Below are 15,692 nucleotides of genomic sequence, written 5' to 3'. Positions count from 1 at the left end.
ATGAGAGTGTAGGTGATATTACACACAAAACACACACAGCTGACATGAAGGGATGTAGTGTTTGTTTAAACAAACTGCTTCAGTAGCCACAAAATACAGACAGCTTTACAGAATCACCGATGGGAATATTAACAATATTGCAACTCAAGCTCATATAAAGGGTTTGTTCATCTGTACCTGGTCCTTTTTTAAATGATTGTAATCTGAAATTAGCAATCTTTGGTTTTCCACAGGAATGCTGAACTGGTGTGGTCCGATTGACAAATGACAGATTGGGTACAAAATGATATGTATATGTATGTATGCATAGATGTACACAATATGTGGAATGTGCAGTGTTTCTTTTCTAGAAATATCTTTAACAGCAAAACTTTTGCGTAACCAGCAGCATCACTTATTATACTCCAGAAATCATGTTCAACATAGAAAGTAAGATGTTTGTAGAGTTTAAAGACAAACTTTTGAAAGGTGTCCTTCATACTTTGACTCACACCTGAAAAGAGTTTTAATCATCACAAGCTCACAATCTATAGGACTGAAGAAAGAAATGCTGCTGTACTAACACCGGCATTTCCTTTTCTACTTTCTCACTTTCCGGAATAATAATTCTTCGAAAATGGAGTCCCCGCTGTCTATAGACAATTTTTTCTTGTCTTTGGCATTTTAAATGAGGCACTGTACAAAGGCACAGAGAGATGACAGAAGGCACAGGATTCAAATATCCTCTGGGAGCAAAAACAGGAGATAAACAAACAATCAGAGATGCTCCAGTCTGCTTTCGTGAGGAAATTAAGAGGATGTTTTCTAATAATTTATTTATATAAAACAATGTGATGTAGATCCATCAGGTGAGCTCCGTCTGCCTGGTTTGTGGAAGCAGAAGAGCCACCAGTCCTCCGGTGAGCAGCAGAGCTGACACCAGCAGGACCGGGATGGCACAGTTTGTGTCTACCAACTTTCCAAAGGCTACGTTACCCATGATGGCTGCCACTCGGCCCACTCCTGTGAAGAAACCGAGAGCAGAGGACCTGAAGGAAAGAAAAGAAGAAGAGAAACACCAGGACATGTGAGCAGCTGTTTGTATATTTACTAAAAACAGAGCTAATTTAATACGTGCACAACCTGACACTTTCCCCCAAACTGTGAAGACTCCTGCTGATTTATTTTGATAGTTTACTTGCAATGTGCAATGTTTGCTGTCCTGTTTTTCATGCTGCACAAAAACACAGCTAATAGTTTATTTTGAAAGGAAGAAAATAAAGTATGATATCTTAATCTAAAGATGAAAAAAGATATTAGATCAGTGGTTCTCAAAGCGGGGTCCGGGGACCCTCAGGGGTGAGTTCCAGGGGGTCCCCAGCAAAAAGGGGAATAACTTATTTTCACTATACATCCATCCATAAGTAACACAATGACAGAATGCCATCAATATAACTTTTGGTCATGGGTTTCATACACGTTTTGTAATAAAACATCTAAAACCAAAAATCATTTTAGATGCGGGACCCTGGGATGAAATCTTTTTTCAAATGGGGCTCTGTGGTCTAATTTGTGTCAGTTTAGGAGTCCTTGACATGAAAAGGTTTGGGAACCACTGTATTAGATCACACTTCATCAGTGGTGGAAGAAGTATTCAGATCCTTTACTTAAAGCTATAGTGCGTAGTAGTTCCTGTCGCCCCCATGAGGAATTCTAAGTAATGACAACAACACTGTAGGCGCGTCCACACGATACAAACCTTCCATGATCGCGCACGCGGCCCCACCCCTCCACCACGCAGTTGCTAGCGGCTAAGGAGGACAGAAGGATTAAAAAAACATTATGGACTCTATGGAGAGGTAATTATTTTCACTTGAGTTTCTGCGCTAGAAAGTCACCGGACAACACAATCTTCTGAACATAGCCATACTGAGAAATACAGATAGAGTTGTGTGGAGCTGATAGTCTTATGGCATTTTTCCATTACATGGTACCTGCTCGACTCGCCTTTTTTGTTTTTCCATTGTGAAAAAAAGTACCTGGTACCTGCCAACAGGTACTTCTTTTAGTATCACCTCCGTCGAGGGTCCAAGCGAGCTGAGGCGATACCAAAAGGTGACGTGAAAACCATCAGACTACTGATTGGTCGGAGAGAATCGTCACTAATCACTGCGTCATCATTGCTAGCGACAGACGAAGGGTGTCCTGAACAAACCCGCCATTTTTAAATAGTTTTGCTGCCTCCAGCTTCTTATGAAACAAAAGTTGTCTTCTGGCTGTGGCAACAGCCACATGCCGAGAATCAAAAACAACACACCTTCGACGTTCTGTGTGTGTGTGTGTGTGTGTGTGTGTGTGTGTGTGTGTGTGTCACGTTAGGTCACGGCAGTTTCCTGCGACGTCGCTATTACGACCAGCTACGCTCGCCTTATGCATGAGGCAGTACTAAATCTGCAATGGAAAATGGAGGACGGGGCACCGCAGCCGAATCGAGCCAAGCCGAGTAGAGCTGGTACTAGCAGTGGGTATAAGTTATATTGTTGGGTAGTTTAATTTATAATAAAACATCAGATTTTATAAACCACATGAGTTTTGTGTGCAAAAATCTATTTTGTAAAGTAACTAGTAACTAAAGCTGTCAGATTAATGTAGTGGAGTAAAAAGTACAATATTTCTCTCTGAAATGTAGTGGAGTAGAAGTAGAATGTGGCATTAAAAGAAAAATCTCAAGTAATGTACTTAGTTACATTCCACCACTGCACTTCATCTTGTGGCCACATTCTGCTTTATGATGATTTGTGCACAAGTTGAAACTGATGGGATTACATCTCACTGGAATTGTATTTATTATATATTGTGCAAATATTTAATTTAAATTTAGTTTGTCCTTTATCCCTCAGATTAGCTAGGTGATCCTAACTTGGCAAGTTCAAAAAATAAAACATATATAGGTAATTCAAAATCCAAATTGACAGAAATATCTAAATCGCTACGTTTAAGCCACTTCTATGGACTTAAGTTTTAAGAAAAGTATACCGTAGCTGGGTCGGGTAGAGCTCCGTTCCCACCACATCCAGGGCATTCCAGGCGATGACAGACACGCCGCTGAAGACGCAAGAGAGGATCAGACTCTGGGCTTTGGTCTGGACCACATAGATGAGGAAGACGCTCAGACTGGACACCAGCAGGCTGCAGGCTGGAGAAACAACGGACATCATTCAAGGTATAAAAACTAGCCGGTTATGTGGATGGACACTTCTTGGCAGCACGATCTTGTGGTAAAGAAGTGAAACAAAATAGTTGAAAAATATCTCAGCTTTTACAGAAAGACTCACACAGTAGAGCCTTTCCTCCCATGCTGTTCATCATAAGAATAGTGAAGATGTTTCCCGGTAAGTTTGATGCAGCAATGATGAAGCCCTCCATGTACACTGTCGGGTGAGGAAGAGATACAGGAAGGTAAGGAAGAAACATCCATCCATGTTTTTTTTTATTTTTTAGATTCAGATTATTCTGTTTCTGGGTCGCAGGGTGCTGGAGCTGATCCCAGCATGCAGTGGGGTGGGACACAATGGGTAATGCTTTGTTATTTTTTTAAAGATGATTTTTTTTTTGGGCTTATATGGCCTTTATTGACAGGACGGATTGAAGACAGGAAAGAGGAGAGAGAGGGGGGACGACATGCAGCAAAGGGCCGTGGGTCGGAATCGAACCCGTGGCTGCTGCCAAGGACCCAGCCTACATGGGGCCGCACTTTACTGGGTGAGCTAGAAGTCGCCCCGTGTAATGATTTATTTTATGTTAGAGGTGTGTAATTCTCCTGGAAAGAACTATGTAAATTGGTACTAGTTATAGGGAAAAAGAAAGAAAAGATCAATTTAACCCCATTTATTATTCATTTATAATTGAAACTTTGTAGGTTAGTCTCTAGGTTATGTGAGCAGTTGATTTAATAAATCAAATGGAAGTGTAGCTACTGAATACTCTTGCTATGTTCTCTAGAATTAGAAACTAGTTCTTTCTGGAAAGTTCTTTCCAGGAAAATTGCAGTCTCGTGAAAGAAAGCTTACAGATACAGTCCAGACAAACAAGGAGACAACACATCCAAACCTAGAGGCAATTTAGAGTCTCCAATTCACCTGAGCAGCACGTCTCTGGCCTGTGACATGAAATGTTTATCTTCGCAGGGATCACATGCAATCCCCACACAGAGGAAACACAAAATACTTTAACAGAATTGTTTAAGGAGGATGTCTTGGGGATTAGTCTGATCTGGTACTCTTATTAGGGTCAGAGCAAGTTACCAAAGTAGTTCATCTTGCAAAAGAAAGAAAACATTTATTGAGACAAATGAAGTATCTACAAGTCTACAAAAATACCCTGAGGACACTGTCTTTTAAATTTGTCTCGGTTCATTGATTTCCTACGCTGTGTAACCTTTGTTTTAAACACCAAATGTTATCAATACCTCTTCTAACTCTATTCATGTATAGTATTAAGTGTACTTTCATGAGACGAGGGGATATAATTGTACTAATGATTCTTTATTATAACCTTATTCTCAAACTATATACGTTCTTTCTGGTAAAGCTATAAATGTTTGCTTCATGAGCAGTTATGCGTTTGCTGACTGCATAATTAACTTTGTCATCCCAGAAACTAACCTGCTGTCTTGACCGGGTAGCAGCTTTGGTTGTGGAGTGGAGACAGCAGCAGGGACACGTTGGCACAGGGCGAGCCGCCGTCCTCAATTCTCTCAAACAGCTCTGGGAACCACATCCACAGTCCGTAGTAACTAGTACACACAGACACACAGACACGCACACGCACACTTTAGCTTTTGGATAATAATAAATGGTACAGTCAGTTTTCAATGTAAAACTACACTTGTATGGCAAAGTCCTGCCTTGAGACTGCCGTAGTTTGGTCTAAAGCATCAGACAAGTTGTTAAAGTAGAACATCTTTTTTCTTTTTTTTTATTACAGTTTTTGCAGTTAAGTTAATCATGATTTTTGGTTGTTGTAGATAACATATTTGCAACTGTTATCTCTCACTGCCATTTAAAGCTGCAGAGCTGCCTGCTGCAGATTTACCACATAAGTGGTGTTAAAACACACATGAAAAACACAAGCCCTGAACTCGTACACAATCCCGACAACAGAAGTTACACTACAGATGCTCCTAAGTCTATGTATATGTAGACATGCAGATAGCGTTTCTCACCCAAAGGAAATGCAGTAGAAGATGATGAGCAGTGCAAAGCTCCTGGATTTAAGCGAATCATTAAACATCTGTTTAATGGGATCCAGGGCCTGCAAGTTTAACCAAAGACACTATTTTAAATGACAATGACAAATAGCAATGATAAAGGAAATATTCTAATTATAAAAGGTAAGTAAGTAAGAATTACTTTATATGATATTAAATTAGTTTGAAAGGGGCAAAATGGACACCTGCAAGTCCAGTCTTTACTGCCAACTGGTTTGTGCCAATTTTATTGAAAATATGTTTGGGAATATGTGCAACTGAACTACAATAACTGACAATATGAGGGCTTTATGGTGGGCTTCGTTACTTAATCTAAAGGCTTCATCTTAAGTAGACTCTAAATGCCAAAGTCCAGTTTTAAGATCTTAATTATTTCAGTTTTGTGCTGAAAATTTGAATAATACTAAATCAATGCATTAAATAAAATAACCACACAGTAAACCTGGATAGATGCTGAAATAATTAGTTGATTCATTAATAAGTCAATCAACAGAAAATATCAGCAGCTATTTGGATAATCAATTAATTGTTTTTCAAGCAAAAATGCCCAAAAATCACCAGTTCCAGATTTGCATATGTGAAAATGTAATGTTTTTCCGTTTTACATGAAAGTATCTTTGATTTTTGGACTGTTGTTGGAACAAAACAGGGCATTTGTCCAGATTTGTGACATTACCTTTTTCAAAATACGGGCAAGTCTCTCTCTATGTGAACCCCAGGTCCTGGTCTCGTCCAGTTCCCCTCTTTGCTTGGAGCCGTTGCACAAACCAAATTCCTTCAAAAGAGTTCAAGATGACAGCTGTTACACTTTCAGTAGATTAATATGCTTTAAAATAAAGGAAGGAAGTGTTTAGAGAACTTGAACAAACCACATGCAAATAAGTTACTCATCATTACAAATATCACTTCCTTTTTGCACTACAACCTTTGGTTGTGTGTAGAGGTGCAACGATGAATCGATTAGTTGTCAACTATTAAACTAATCGGCAACTATTTTGATAATCGATTAATCGTTTGAGTCATTTTTTTATTAAAAAAAAAAAAAAAAAAAAAAGATTTCTGATTCCAACTTGTTAAATGTGAATATCTTCTAGTTTCTTCTCTCCTTTGTGACAGTAAACTGAATATCTTTGAGTTGTGGACAACACAAGACATTTGAGGATGTCATCTTAGGCTTTGGGAAACACTGATCCACATTTTTCACCATGTTTTGACATTTTTATGGATCAAACAACTAATCGATTATTCGAGAAAATAATCGACAGATTAATCAACAATGAAAATAATCGTTAGTTGCAGCCCTAGTTGTGTGTGTGTGTGTTTCTTGGGTCCAATAGTTCTCATTTACATCTCCATTGTATGCTACATGTGTGTGTTTTATCCTTTTTACCACTTTACTCCTGTGTTTTATCACATTAAATGTGTTCAGTAAACAATGATAATGAGTCCTAGAGGCATATAAAGGACATCATTTAGTTCATACCGGGAAATCCTTTCCCTTTCCCCGCATGTTCAGCTCAAATATCACTTGGAAGACCTGGATCGCCTCTTTCTCCCGGCCAGCCTAGCAGCAAAGACGGGACACAAATCTCAAAGACAGAACAGAAGAAAAAAAGCAGGCTGCAAACACGAGAACAAGTCGGGCTTTTAAATACCTCCATGAGGAACTTGGGGCTTTCAGGCATGAGCAGCCTGAAGAGGACGGCTGAGGTGAGGCTGGGGACAGAGCAGAGCACCACAAACAGTCTCCAGCTCTGAAAGTCCAGTGATCCCAGTGAAAAATGGGCCCAGGTTCTTGGAATCACCAACCAGGCCAGTCCTGCGAACAAAAGACCGCCACTCACTGCTTAACACATGGGGCTACACATTTTCCATTTCACAACTGTGTGTTGTTTCTTTTGTCTTTGATGCTTTCACCTGCAAGTTTACACATATATATCTTTAATGTTCCAACTAATGTATTAAGAACAAATTAACCCCTTGATGCTCTTAATGATCTGACAAGTCACAAGTTCCACTTGGCACACTTAAACAGAGCAGAGCCATCATTAATGATATTTATAGCATCCATGTGTTTCTTGTTACTGTACAATATGACAAGTCTGTTAAAAGGTGGATTGATTACACCACCAAGCTTTTGTGCACAACGATACACACTGAATGATAGTATGTGACTGAGGTTTATCATAATACGAGTTGTGCTTAAAACTTTCATGAAATCCTGTTTTTATCCTGCAACACTGATATTGTTGTACTGATGTATTTTCCCACCTGCAGCCAGGATGTTTCCTGCCATCCAGAAGGTGGCCAGAGCGCTGATCATTGCACCTCTCCTCTGTCGGGGCATAAACTCTGAGAAGTAGGAGAAGATAACAGGGATCGACCCACCGACACTGCAGAGGGGAAGAAAACAGCTTTTATTCTAGAGCTCTCCGCAACTGTTCACTTATAAGAAACAATTTTGGCGTTTTTCTTTTTTTTTTTTTAAACGTACAATATGTAACTTTCTGCCACTAGGGGTCTCTCAACCAAAACAATGGATGGTAAACACAGACTTTTGATGACGTTGGGAAGTTGCGAGGAATTATGGGAGTTGTAGTTTTTATTGTTAAACACGTCCCCGATTAGAATGCATCTGCTCATGGACGAGTTTACCCATTCTAGTTTATTCACGTTACGTTTATTCTAATAAAATAGCTGCAGTTTCCCCAACATAACGTTTTTCTTGATTCGATTTGTATTGGTAGCTGACCAGTTAGCTAGTGAGCCAGCAAGCTAACATTAGCCAGCAGCTAAAACCACACTATCACAATATATTTCACATATCAGTCACCTTTTGGATGTTCTCAACACCAGGGCGGACGGGGTTAGTTGTAACGTTACTCAAGGAGGCTGAGAGACGGGTGTGGGTGGGGATTGCTGGGGGAATCTGGGAGCCAGTGTTTTGACGGAAGTTACGAGTAACTAGATGGTGAAAGGTTATATGTCTTCACTGACAGGCGACTAAAGGAAATGTCCCGTGTCAAAAATAAAATAACAGATTTCTCTGGGTTTGTAATTTGATGGAAACATTTGGGATAGTGTAAGAACACAACTCATAAAAATATATAACATAGCTATGTTTGTTTTTAGACATTTTAATGTAGAAATGTTACATATTGTACCTTTCAATTCATTTTGGAGGCCTATTCTGGTGTTTCAAAAAGTTACACTGGTTGGTCTAGTACATTTTACCAGCCCTTACCTGACTCGCCTGACTCGTATTTTGCAAACACCTAAAGTGATTTCTGTGATTTTCTTTTCCAAAATGTCCTTCATGAAGGAACATGTAGGTGTTGTAGGGGTATTCTATGACCTGTTGGTTGGAGTATAATCTCTCTAAGCACTGAAACATACTTCATCCTACAGTTTGTTGCTGTCAGCTGAATGACTTTATGTAAATAAAAAAATTTAAAACATATACAAATCATGTGCTCACCCGATGCCGCTGATGAACCGCAGCAGCAGGAAGAGCCAGAACCACGGAGCCACGCTGGCCAGAGCTCCAAACACCCCGTTAACCGTCAGGGACACAACCAAGACCCTGCGACGCCCCCTCTGGTCAGCCAGGTATCCCCACATGTAGCTGCCCACCATCATTCCTAGAGAACAGGAATTAAGGCAATAATAATCCAACATTAGCATTTAGCTCTAAGCATCTGTCTGTTTATATAAGGGTGTTTATTGTGTAAATATTTTTTACTAATTATTATTATTATAATAATAACTAATTCTATTTTTTCTATTTCTTATACTTTATGCATATTTTTTTTCTCCTATGTCTACTTAATGTGTATTTGTGTTATTCTGATGTGTGTACATTTGCTGTAGCACAGGAATTTCCCCAGTATGGGATTAATAAAGTCTATCTTATCTTATCTCTAAGCATCGCTGTGCCTAAGTACAGCCTCACAGAGCCACTAGTATAGTATGTCGACTCTTAGTCTTATTTATCTTCATTTTGAACAAAAAATAACAATAGAATAAAATATAAAAACAATAAGTACGTAGCAATATCCTTTTAATAAAGTAATAAAGTGTTTTTATACAATTTTTTAAACTTTATTATGTTTGCACAATGTTTTCCCTTCAGTGTTGATTTTACAACTAGATGAATAGTTTGGGCTCGTTTCCTTTTTTTTTATTTAAATGTTGGCAACCTTTTTAAAATCTAGTTTTAGTCCTTTTACACTGCACCATCATGTTCTGTGTTTGTAATTGTTTTTCCAAGTCAAAAACATTAGATTTTTAATTAGTTCAGAACAGTAACCAAAAATCAACCTATTTTTTTTCATTTTGCATTTGTGTTAATTTAAAAAGAAAAGTTTACTAAGTGTATTTATTGTGACTAATTCAAATTTATGGGAGGTATGAGAAAGATGCCACTGTTCAATGGTGACAATATTTAAAAAGAGTGAAAAAGTGCCATTCACAATTTCTCAGAGCTCACAGTGATGTCTTAAATGTGCTTGTTTTGACCGACCAACAGTCCAAACCCCAAAGATATTCAATTTACTGTCACATACGACAAAAAAAGCATCAAAACCTCTAATTTGAGAAGCTGAAACCAGAGAATATTGGCCATTTTTGCTTTAAAAAAAAAAAGAACTGGAATGATAACCAATTAGCAAAATAATTGCTTATTAATTTTTCTGTCGATCAACCACAGCTCAGGTACGCTAACTGATTTATTAAATGATTGTGATTCACCGAGGAAAATGCTGGCAGTCAGCAGGCCCATGTCTGAAGAGCTCAGCAGCAGATCGCAGCGTGCTGTTGGCAGGAGAAAAGACACACAGAGAATCTCCACGGCATCGCTGGCATTGGCCCAGCCACACACCACCAACAGCAGCCAGTGGAACAAACCAAAACCTGAGAGCAAAAGCAGAACAAAGAGTGAGTAAACAAACTGATGATGATGTATTTATAGGCCTATTTTGGATATATTCAACAGTAATGTAGTCCAGCTGCCCTGCCCATTATGGTCAACAGACACCTCCATTTTACAAGTCAGGATGTTTTAAAGATACTGTTAAATCTAATGTGGCAGAAACTGAGCTGAATTATTTCACATTGATGTACCCAAATTATATTTTGAATGTTGCTTTGCCATCTGTGCATCTACATTGCCATGTTTTAAGCTTGAGGATGATGCATTTTTCAAATTAGAAGCATGTAATCCTCCAGTTTAAAGTGAGATATCCTCAAATCTGGATTTACCAGGGTTCCCCCCCACCAAAAAAAAACATCAATAATATTTTGACTTTCGCATTTGTTTCACCTTACATTTTATTCTACTTATAATGTTTAAGAGCAAGACAAAACAGACAGCCTAACAACACTTCCATCACTCTTCATATTACCTGCTATATCTACTGCTTCCTCATATGTTAATCTTTTCTGTGCACTCCCACCGACATCACAAGTGATATTTGATGCACTCCTGTCGAAAATTGTTTCACCTAAAAAGCAGCAAAAACCACACAAATAGGTCAGGTGAAACAAGGATTCCTGGTGAAATTGATATTTAAGATATCACAAAAGCTTAAGACGCTCATTTTGTTGGCGAGACTAGTACATATCAAGCCACACACTTAGTATAAAAGAGATAAAAAAAATTAATTATAGCTGTTGGGAAACTGGGTTAAGCTTCAGTGACAGGTGCACACTCTACTTGACCACTGTCCCCTGAAAGAGGTTGATCTGAACCAATGATGACATCACTCAATATATTTTCTCACAGTATGGAGACATGACGAAGAAATTGTCACTATAAAGTTGATGGTTTTTAGAATATTTAGTTTTTGCACCAAATAAACACAAACTATGAATTACATACATTTGTTTCTAGTGTCTCTGTGCCATCTGTGGTATGTAGAGCTGAAGAGAATGATCGATTAGTCGACTGACTGAAAATTAATCAGCAACTATTTTGATAATTTATTAATCGTGTATTTTTTAAGCAAAAATACCAAAATTTCACTGGTCGCAGCTTCTCAAGATGATTTGGGGATTGTCTTTGTCTCATAACAAAAAAACGTTCTCAAAACATACTAAGTCATTATTATTATTTGAGAAAGTTTCTCATTTTTGAGATACTAAATCATAATGTCTTACGTTACATTATAGTCTAGTAGCCAGCCCATAGATCCCCATTGTGAACCCGGAAATGTTGAGTACACCAAAGTTTTATTGCAGAAATGTGAAGTATGGGTCCCCAGCATACAGAAACTGCCGGATGCTAATTTTCGTATGTTGAGCAATTTGCATAATTAGCACAATTAGAATAATTAGCATAATCGTCCTGATTGACAATAGATTTTGCACTGTCTGATCACTTTCTACAATTTTGGAGTGGTTTAAGAGGTTTTAGAGGACGCTGAACTCAATTATGGCACTTTCAGACTTCAAAATGGTAACTCTATAACAAATTTGGATAAATTTAGACATTTTTTATTAATTTCGGACAAAATTTTAGGTTATTTTCATGGTAAACACAATAATCTCACATTTCAGAATCACAAGAGCTCTTGCTCTTTGATGTGAATGTTGATAACCTAAATTTGTTTACATTTCTTGAGGTCCGGTCATGTTTTTATACAAATAAGCTGTTGCAGCTAGCTGTTGTAGTTGTAATAAGTATGTTGTAAAGCAAGGGAGCATAGTCTAGTTTTAAAGTACTTGAAACATTTAAAAATGTATGGAAAACTTAATCATAAAGGGAGTAGTTTCACCAACTAGCATGTTCAAGCATGTCTATTGAACTCATAGCCCTATCGAACAAGCTAATCACAAACAACTGAAACATTAAGGAGCGAGAATTTTTGGTACAACATAATTTAAGTTGTGCGCTCGGCAGTAGAGCTAACCTAACGTTACACTAGCCAGTATCCTAAAAGCCTGGATTGCTAGTCTAGGACGGCTACTTTACCAACGCCTCTCTAAACAAGTTTTGACATTGTCATGCCAAGTCAACATGATGCCATACTTTATTCTCTAAATTTCTATTTTAATCTCAACATGTTGAAATAGGATGCTGTAGGAAAACACAAATCCACTCATGACAGAAAGCACTTTGCTCTACCACATCATAAATGGACAGGTGGCTGATGAAAAAGTAAATGTGCAGGATGCCCTGAAGATTGGCCAGGCTATGTGTGAAAAGTTTTCTTCATCACTTCCGGAGGCATTTCATGCACCCATCTCTAACAAGGTAGTGACTATGAAGTTCCAGAAAAAGGGAATGAAGGTCAGTGGGAAGGTTGTTTGTGAACTAGAGTCATTATTTGCTCGACTTTTGGTGGTGGGAGGCCAGAGAAAAATGGAGCTCTCTTCTCTCTTCAAATATGAGCTTAGCCCAGTCCCCTTGTCTATCATTGATGACAATGGATGCCTCCGAAAGGGCAATAAGTCAGTGCTTGTCCAGCAGCCCGGAATTCCAGTCTGCAATCCCCAGCCACCAGATGTTGTCATTGTGGATGCATCCCAGCTCATTTATCACGTGGTTTGGCCATCGTCTGGGACAGTGGCAGATCTTGCAGCCAGCATGGGACATCGGCTTAATTGTTACGACACCCAAACATTTGTCATCTTTGACAGATATTTGCAGGTGTCTACCAAGGACCATGAGAGACATAGAAGAGCAGGAGAGCGCTCCACAGAGTACAAGCTCTCATTGACTACACCTCTACCTAGTTGAGACAAAGTCTTGAAGAACAAGCACAACAAACAAAGGCTGAGCGAACTCCTGTGTACTTTCAATGTAGGAAGAAATATCATAATGGTCAGTAAAGCTGACAGCATTGACACTCATGATGAGGCGGATATATCACTTGTAACTTACATGTTAGATGCTGTCAGACATGGAGCTTCAACTGTTCACGTTCTCAGTGATGACACAGATGTCTTTGTGCTTATGGTTTATTGGTGTTGGAAGGCTGGTATCACAACTAACCTACAGATGGAAAAATGGAATGGCACTGTTCTCAGCATAAATGCAACTGCAGAGAATCTGGGTGACCAATGTGGTTCCATTCTGGCCATGCATGCTCTTTCGGGATGTGATACCACCTCATATCCTGTCGGGAAGGGGAAGGTGTCTGCACTCAAGGCTATGAGAGTCGTACCTGGTAAGCTTCTCCACTGTATTGGAGAGGCAGAAGCCACAGATTTACAGATCACAAAAGCAACGAGGGCTTTCTTTCTGGCTCTGTACAATCAGAGGAACTCTTTAAACTTGGATGCAGCTCGGTATGAAATTTACCGAAAGCGAAAAAGGCCCCCAGCACTGAAGACACTACCTCCTACAGAGCGCAATATGCGCCTTCATGGAAGACGTGCCCACCTACAGGTGCTGCTATGGAAAGCAGCAGACCAGCCTGAACCACCGGCTGTGGATATCACCTTGTTTGGGTGGGACAAGAAGATGGGCCTAAAGGAAGGAGATGAACTGATTATGCCCACCCAGGATTCAAGTCCAGTTGCTCCTCCTGCTTTGTTAGATGTTGTCAGCTGTGGTTGCAAAGCCGGGTTGAAACCTTGCACATCAGCAAAGTGCAGCTGTGCAGCTGCAGGTCTGGCCTGTACCAGTTATTGTTCCTGCAAAGGCAATGATGGTATATGCTGCAACATACTTACACAACACCAAGAACACAAAGAGAGGGATGAAGGGTCTGGAGAAGATGATGACAGAACAGACGAGGATAGTGAAGATGAGGCTGCCTTTTTGTTAATTAATTGTGAGGCGTAGCAGTTTGCCTGAAGGTGGTGTGTGTGTTTTTTGTGGTGCGGAGGTGAGGCCCTCTTGGTTAGCCTTGCGTCTGGCGGGCTGACCCGGGTTTCCCAGACTCAGTTTTAACTATTGCGTCTGGCGGAGTTTTAACTGGATCCACGTTGGATCTTGCAACTTGCGGACCAACCTGGACAGTCCTTCTGCCATTTGGGCATGGCCCTAGCGACTTGCGGGGCCTGTCTTGTATGGCATGTATATATTGTATTTGTACATGTTTGGCGTGGTGCGGAGGTGAGGCCCTCTTGGTTAGCTTTGCGTCTGGCGGGCTGACCCGGGTTGCCCAGACTCGGTTTTAACTCTTGCGTCTGGCAGAGTTTTAACTGGATCCTCGTTGGATCTTGCGACTTGTGGACCAACCTGGGCAGCCCTTCTGCCATTCGGGCGTTGCCCTAGCGACTTGTGGGGTCTGTCTTTTATGGCATGTATATAGTGTATGTTTGTACATAGTTCGTTGATCACACAAGGTGATAGGTTTAGATGATGTCATGTCATTGGGTGTCTTAATGAGCTACCCCATTAATATGTATCGTACAGTTGCAGGATCCAAGTTATGTCAAATACCCGCATTGCTTTTTCTTCCAGAAATGCATAACATTCAGCAAAGATAACAAAGATTCATCTTTTATCCAAAAAGCAATTTTGAATATTCAAAAGTGTCAGGAGGGGATTCAGCTTCACTACACCCTGAAAACAATGCATCAACATTCACAAGAGCACTCATGATTCTGAAATGTAAGATTATTGTGTTTACCATAAAAATAACCTAAAATGATGCCTGAAAGTAATCAGAATTTGCCTAAATAAATCAAAATATGTAATAAAATTAGCTCTTTCAAATCTGAAAATGCCAGAAATGAAATCAGCATCCTCTAAAACCTATAAAACCACTCACATATTGTAGAAATTGGCCATACAGTGCAAAATATGTGGTCAAAATGGACGATTAAGCTAGTAATGCTAATTATGCTAATTATGCAAATTGCTCAACATATGCAAATTAGCATCCAGCAGTTTTAGTATACTGGGAACCCATATTTCACATTTCTGCAATAAAACTTTGGTGTACTCAACATTTCCGGGTTCACCTAGTTGGCTACTAGACTATTAAGGCTACAGGGTCTTTGTTGAATCACATTGGCACAAATGGGCTTCCATAAAAAATAAGGCGACAACTACTAAATGATATCTTGCATCACGCTGTGTGTTTGCTTATTAAATTAAACATGAGTTCAACCGCAGTTAGTGATGGAGTGGCAACAACTTTTACCTTCATCTGAGTCCAGCTCGTTCGGCTCCAGGTAGTCGCCAGTGAGAAGCGGCTCTCGCGCCTCCGCGTCTCGAGTATGCACGTGACGAGACATACCCAAAAAAATCGGACGTCTCTAATATGGGCAGTGAGCTGCGGGCACTTTAGCTACACACAACTGCAATCCCTGTCCAGGTCCATGTTACTGGTTCAACCGCTGTATCTGTCTCATGACTGCCAAGCCTTCTGTGAAGCTAACAGTGAAGCTAACCTGACAAGAAGGAGGACCAGGAAGTAAAAAGACAGCGGCGGTTTGCACGTCCTGAGCCTCCAGTCACTCCTCTGTTTGGTCTAGTAGTGCGAGCGAA

General features: G+C 39.8%; 1 protein-coding gene across 1 annotated transcript; it reads right to left on the bottom strand.

Moving 5' to 3' along the window:
• Positions 1-45: 45 nt before the first annotated feature.
• Positions 46-15,590, bottom strand: sv2 (synaptic vesicle glycoprotein 2). Its single transcript, XM_036003601.1, has 14 exons — positions 15,346-15,590; positions 10,651-10,749; positions 9,998-10,159; positions 8,727-8,889; positions 7,520-7,641; positions 6,904-7,067; positions 6,732-6,812; positions 5,925-6,023; positions 5,204-5,292; positions 4,644-4,774; positions 3,315-3,410; positions 3,016-3,175; positions 584-1,028; positions 46-535 (listed from the first exon to the last, which is right to left on the bottom strand). The coding sequence occupies exons 1-13, from the start codon at positions 15,437-15,439 to the stop codon at positions 845-847; spliced, it is 1,644 nt and encodes a 547-aa protein (XP_035859494.1). The 5' UTR covers positions 15,440-15,590; the 3' UTR covers positions 46-535; positions 584-844.
• Positions 15,591-15,692: the final 102 nt, after the last annotated feature.

The sequence above is a fragment of the Sander lucioperca genome, chromosome 7 (assembly GCF_008315115.2).
Source record: "Sander lucioperca isolate FBNREF2018 chromosome 7, SLUC_FBN_1.2, whole genome shotgun sequence".
Taxonomy (NCBI): Eukaryota; Metazoa; Chordata; class Actinopteri; order Perciformes; family Percidae; genus Sander; species Sander lucioperca.
This window is presented reverse-complemented; position numbering and strand designations above follow the sequence as displayed.

Coding starts and splice junctions, on each gene's coding strand:
- sv2 (XM_036003601.1), bottom strand. CDS start 15,439: ATGTCTCGTCACGTGCATACTCGAGACGCGGAGGCGCGAGAGCCGCTT. Junction 10,750..15,345: donor CGAGCTGGACTCAGATGAAG/GTAAAAGTTGTT, acceptor GCTGCTTTTTAG/GTGAAACAATTTTCGACAGG. Junction 6,813..6,903: donor GCCCCAAGTTCCTCATGGAG/GTATTTAAAAGC, acceptor CTTTGCTGCTAG/GCTGGCCGGGAGAAAGAGGC.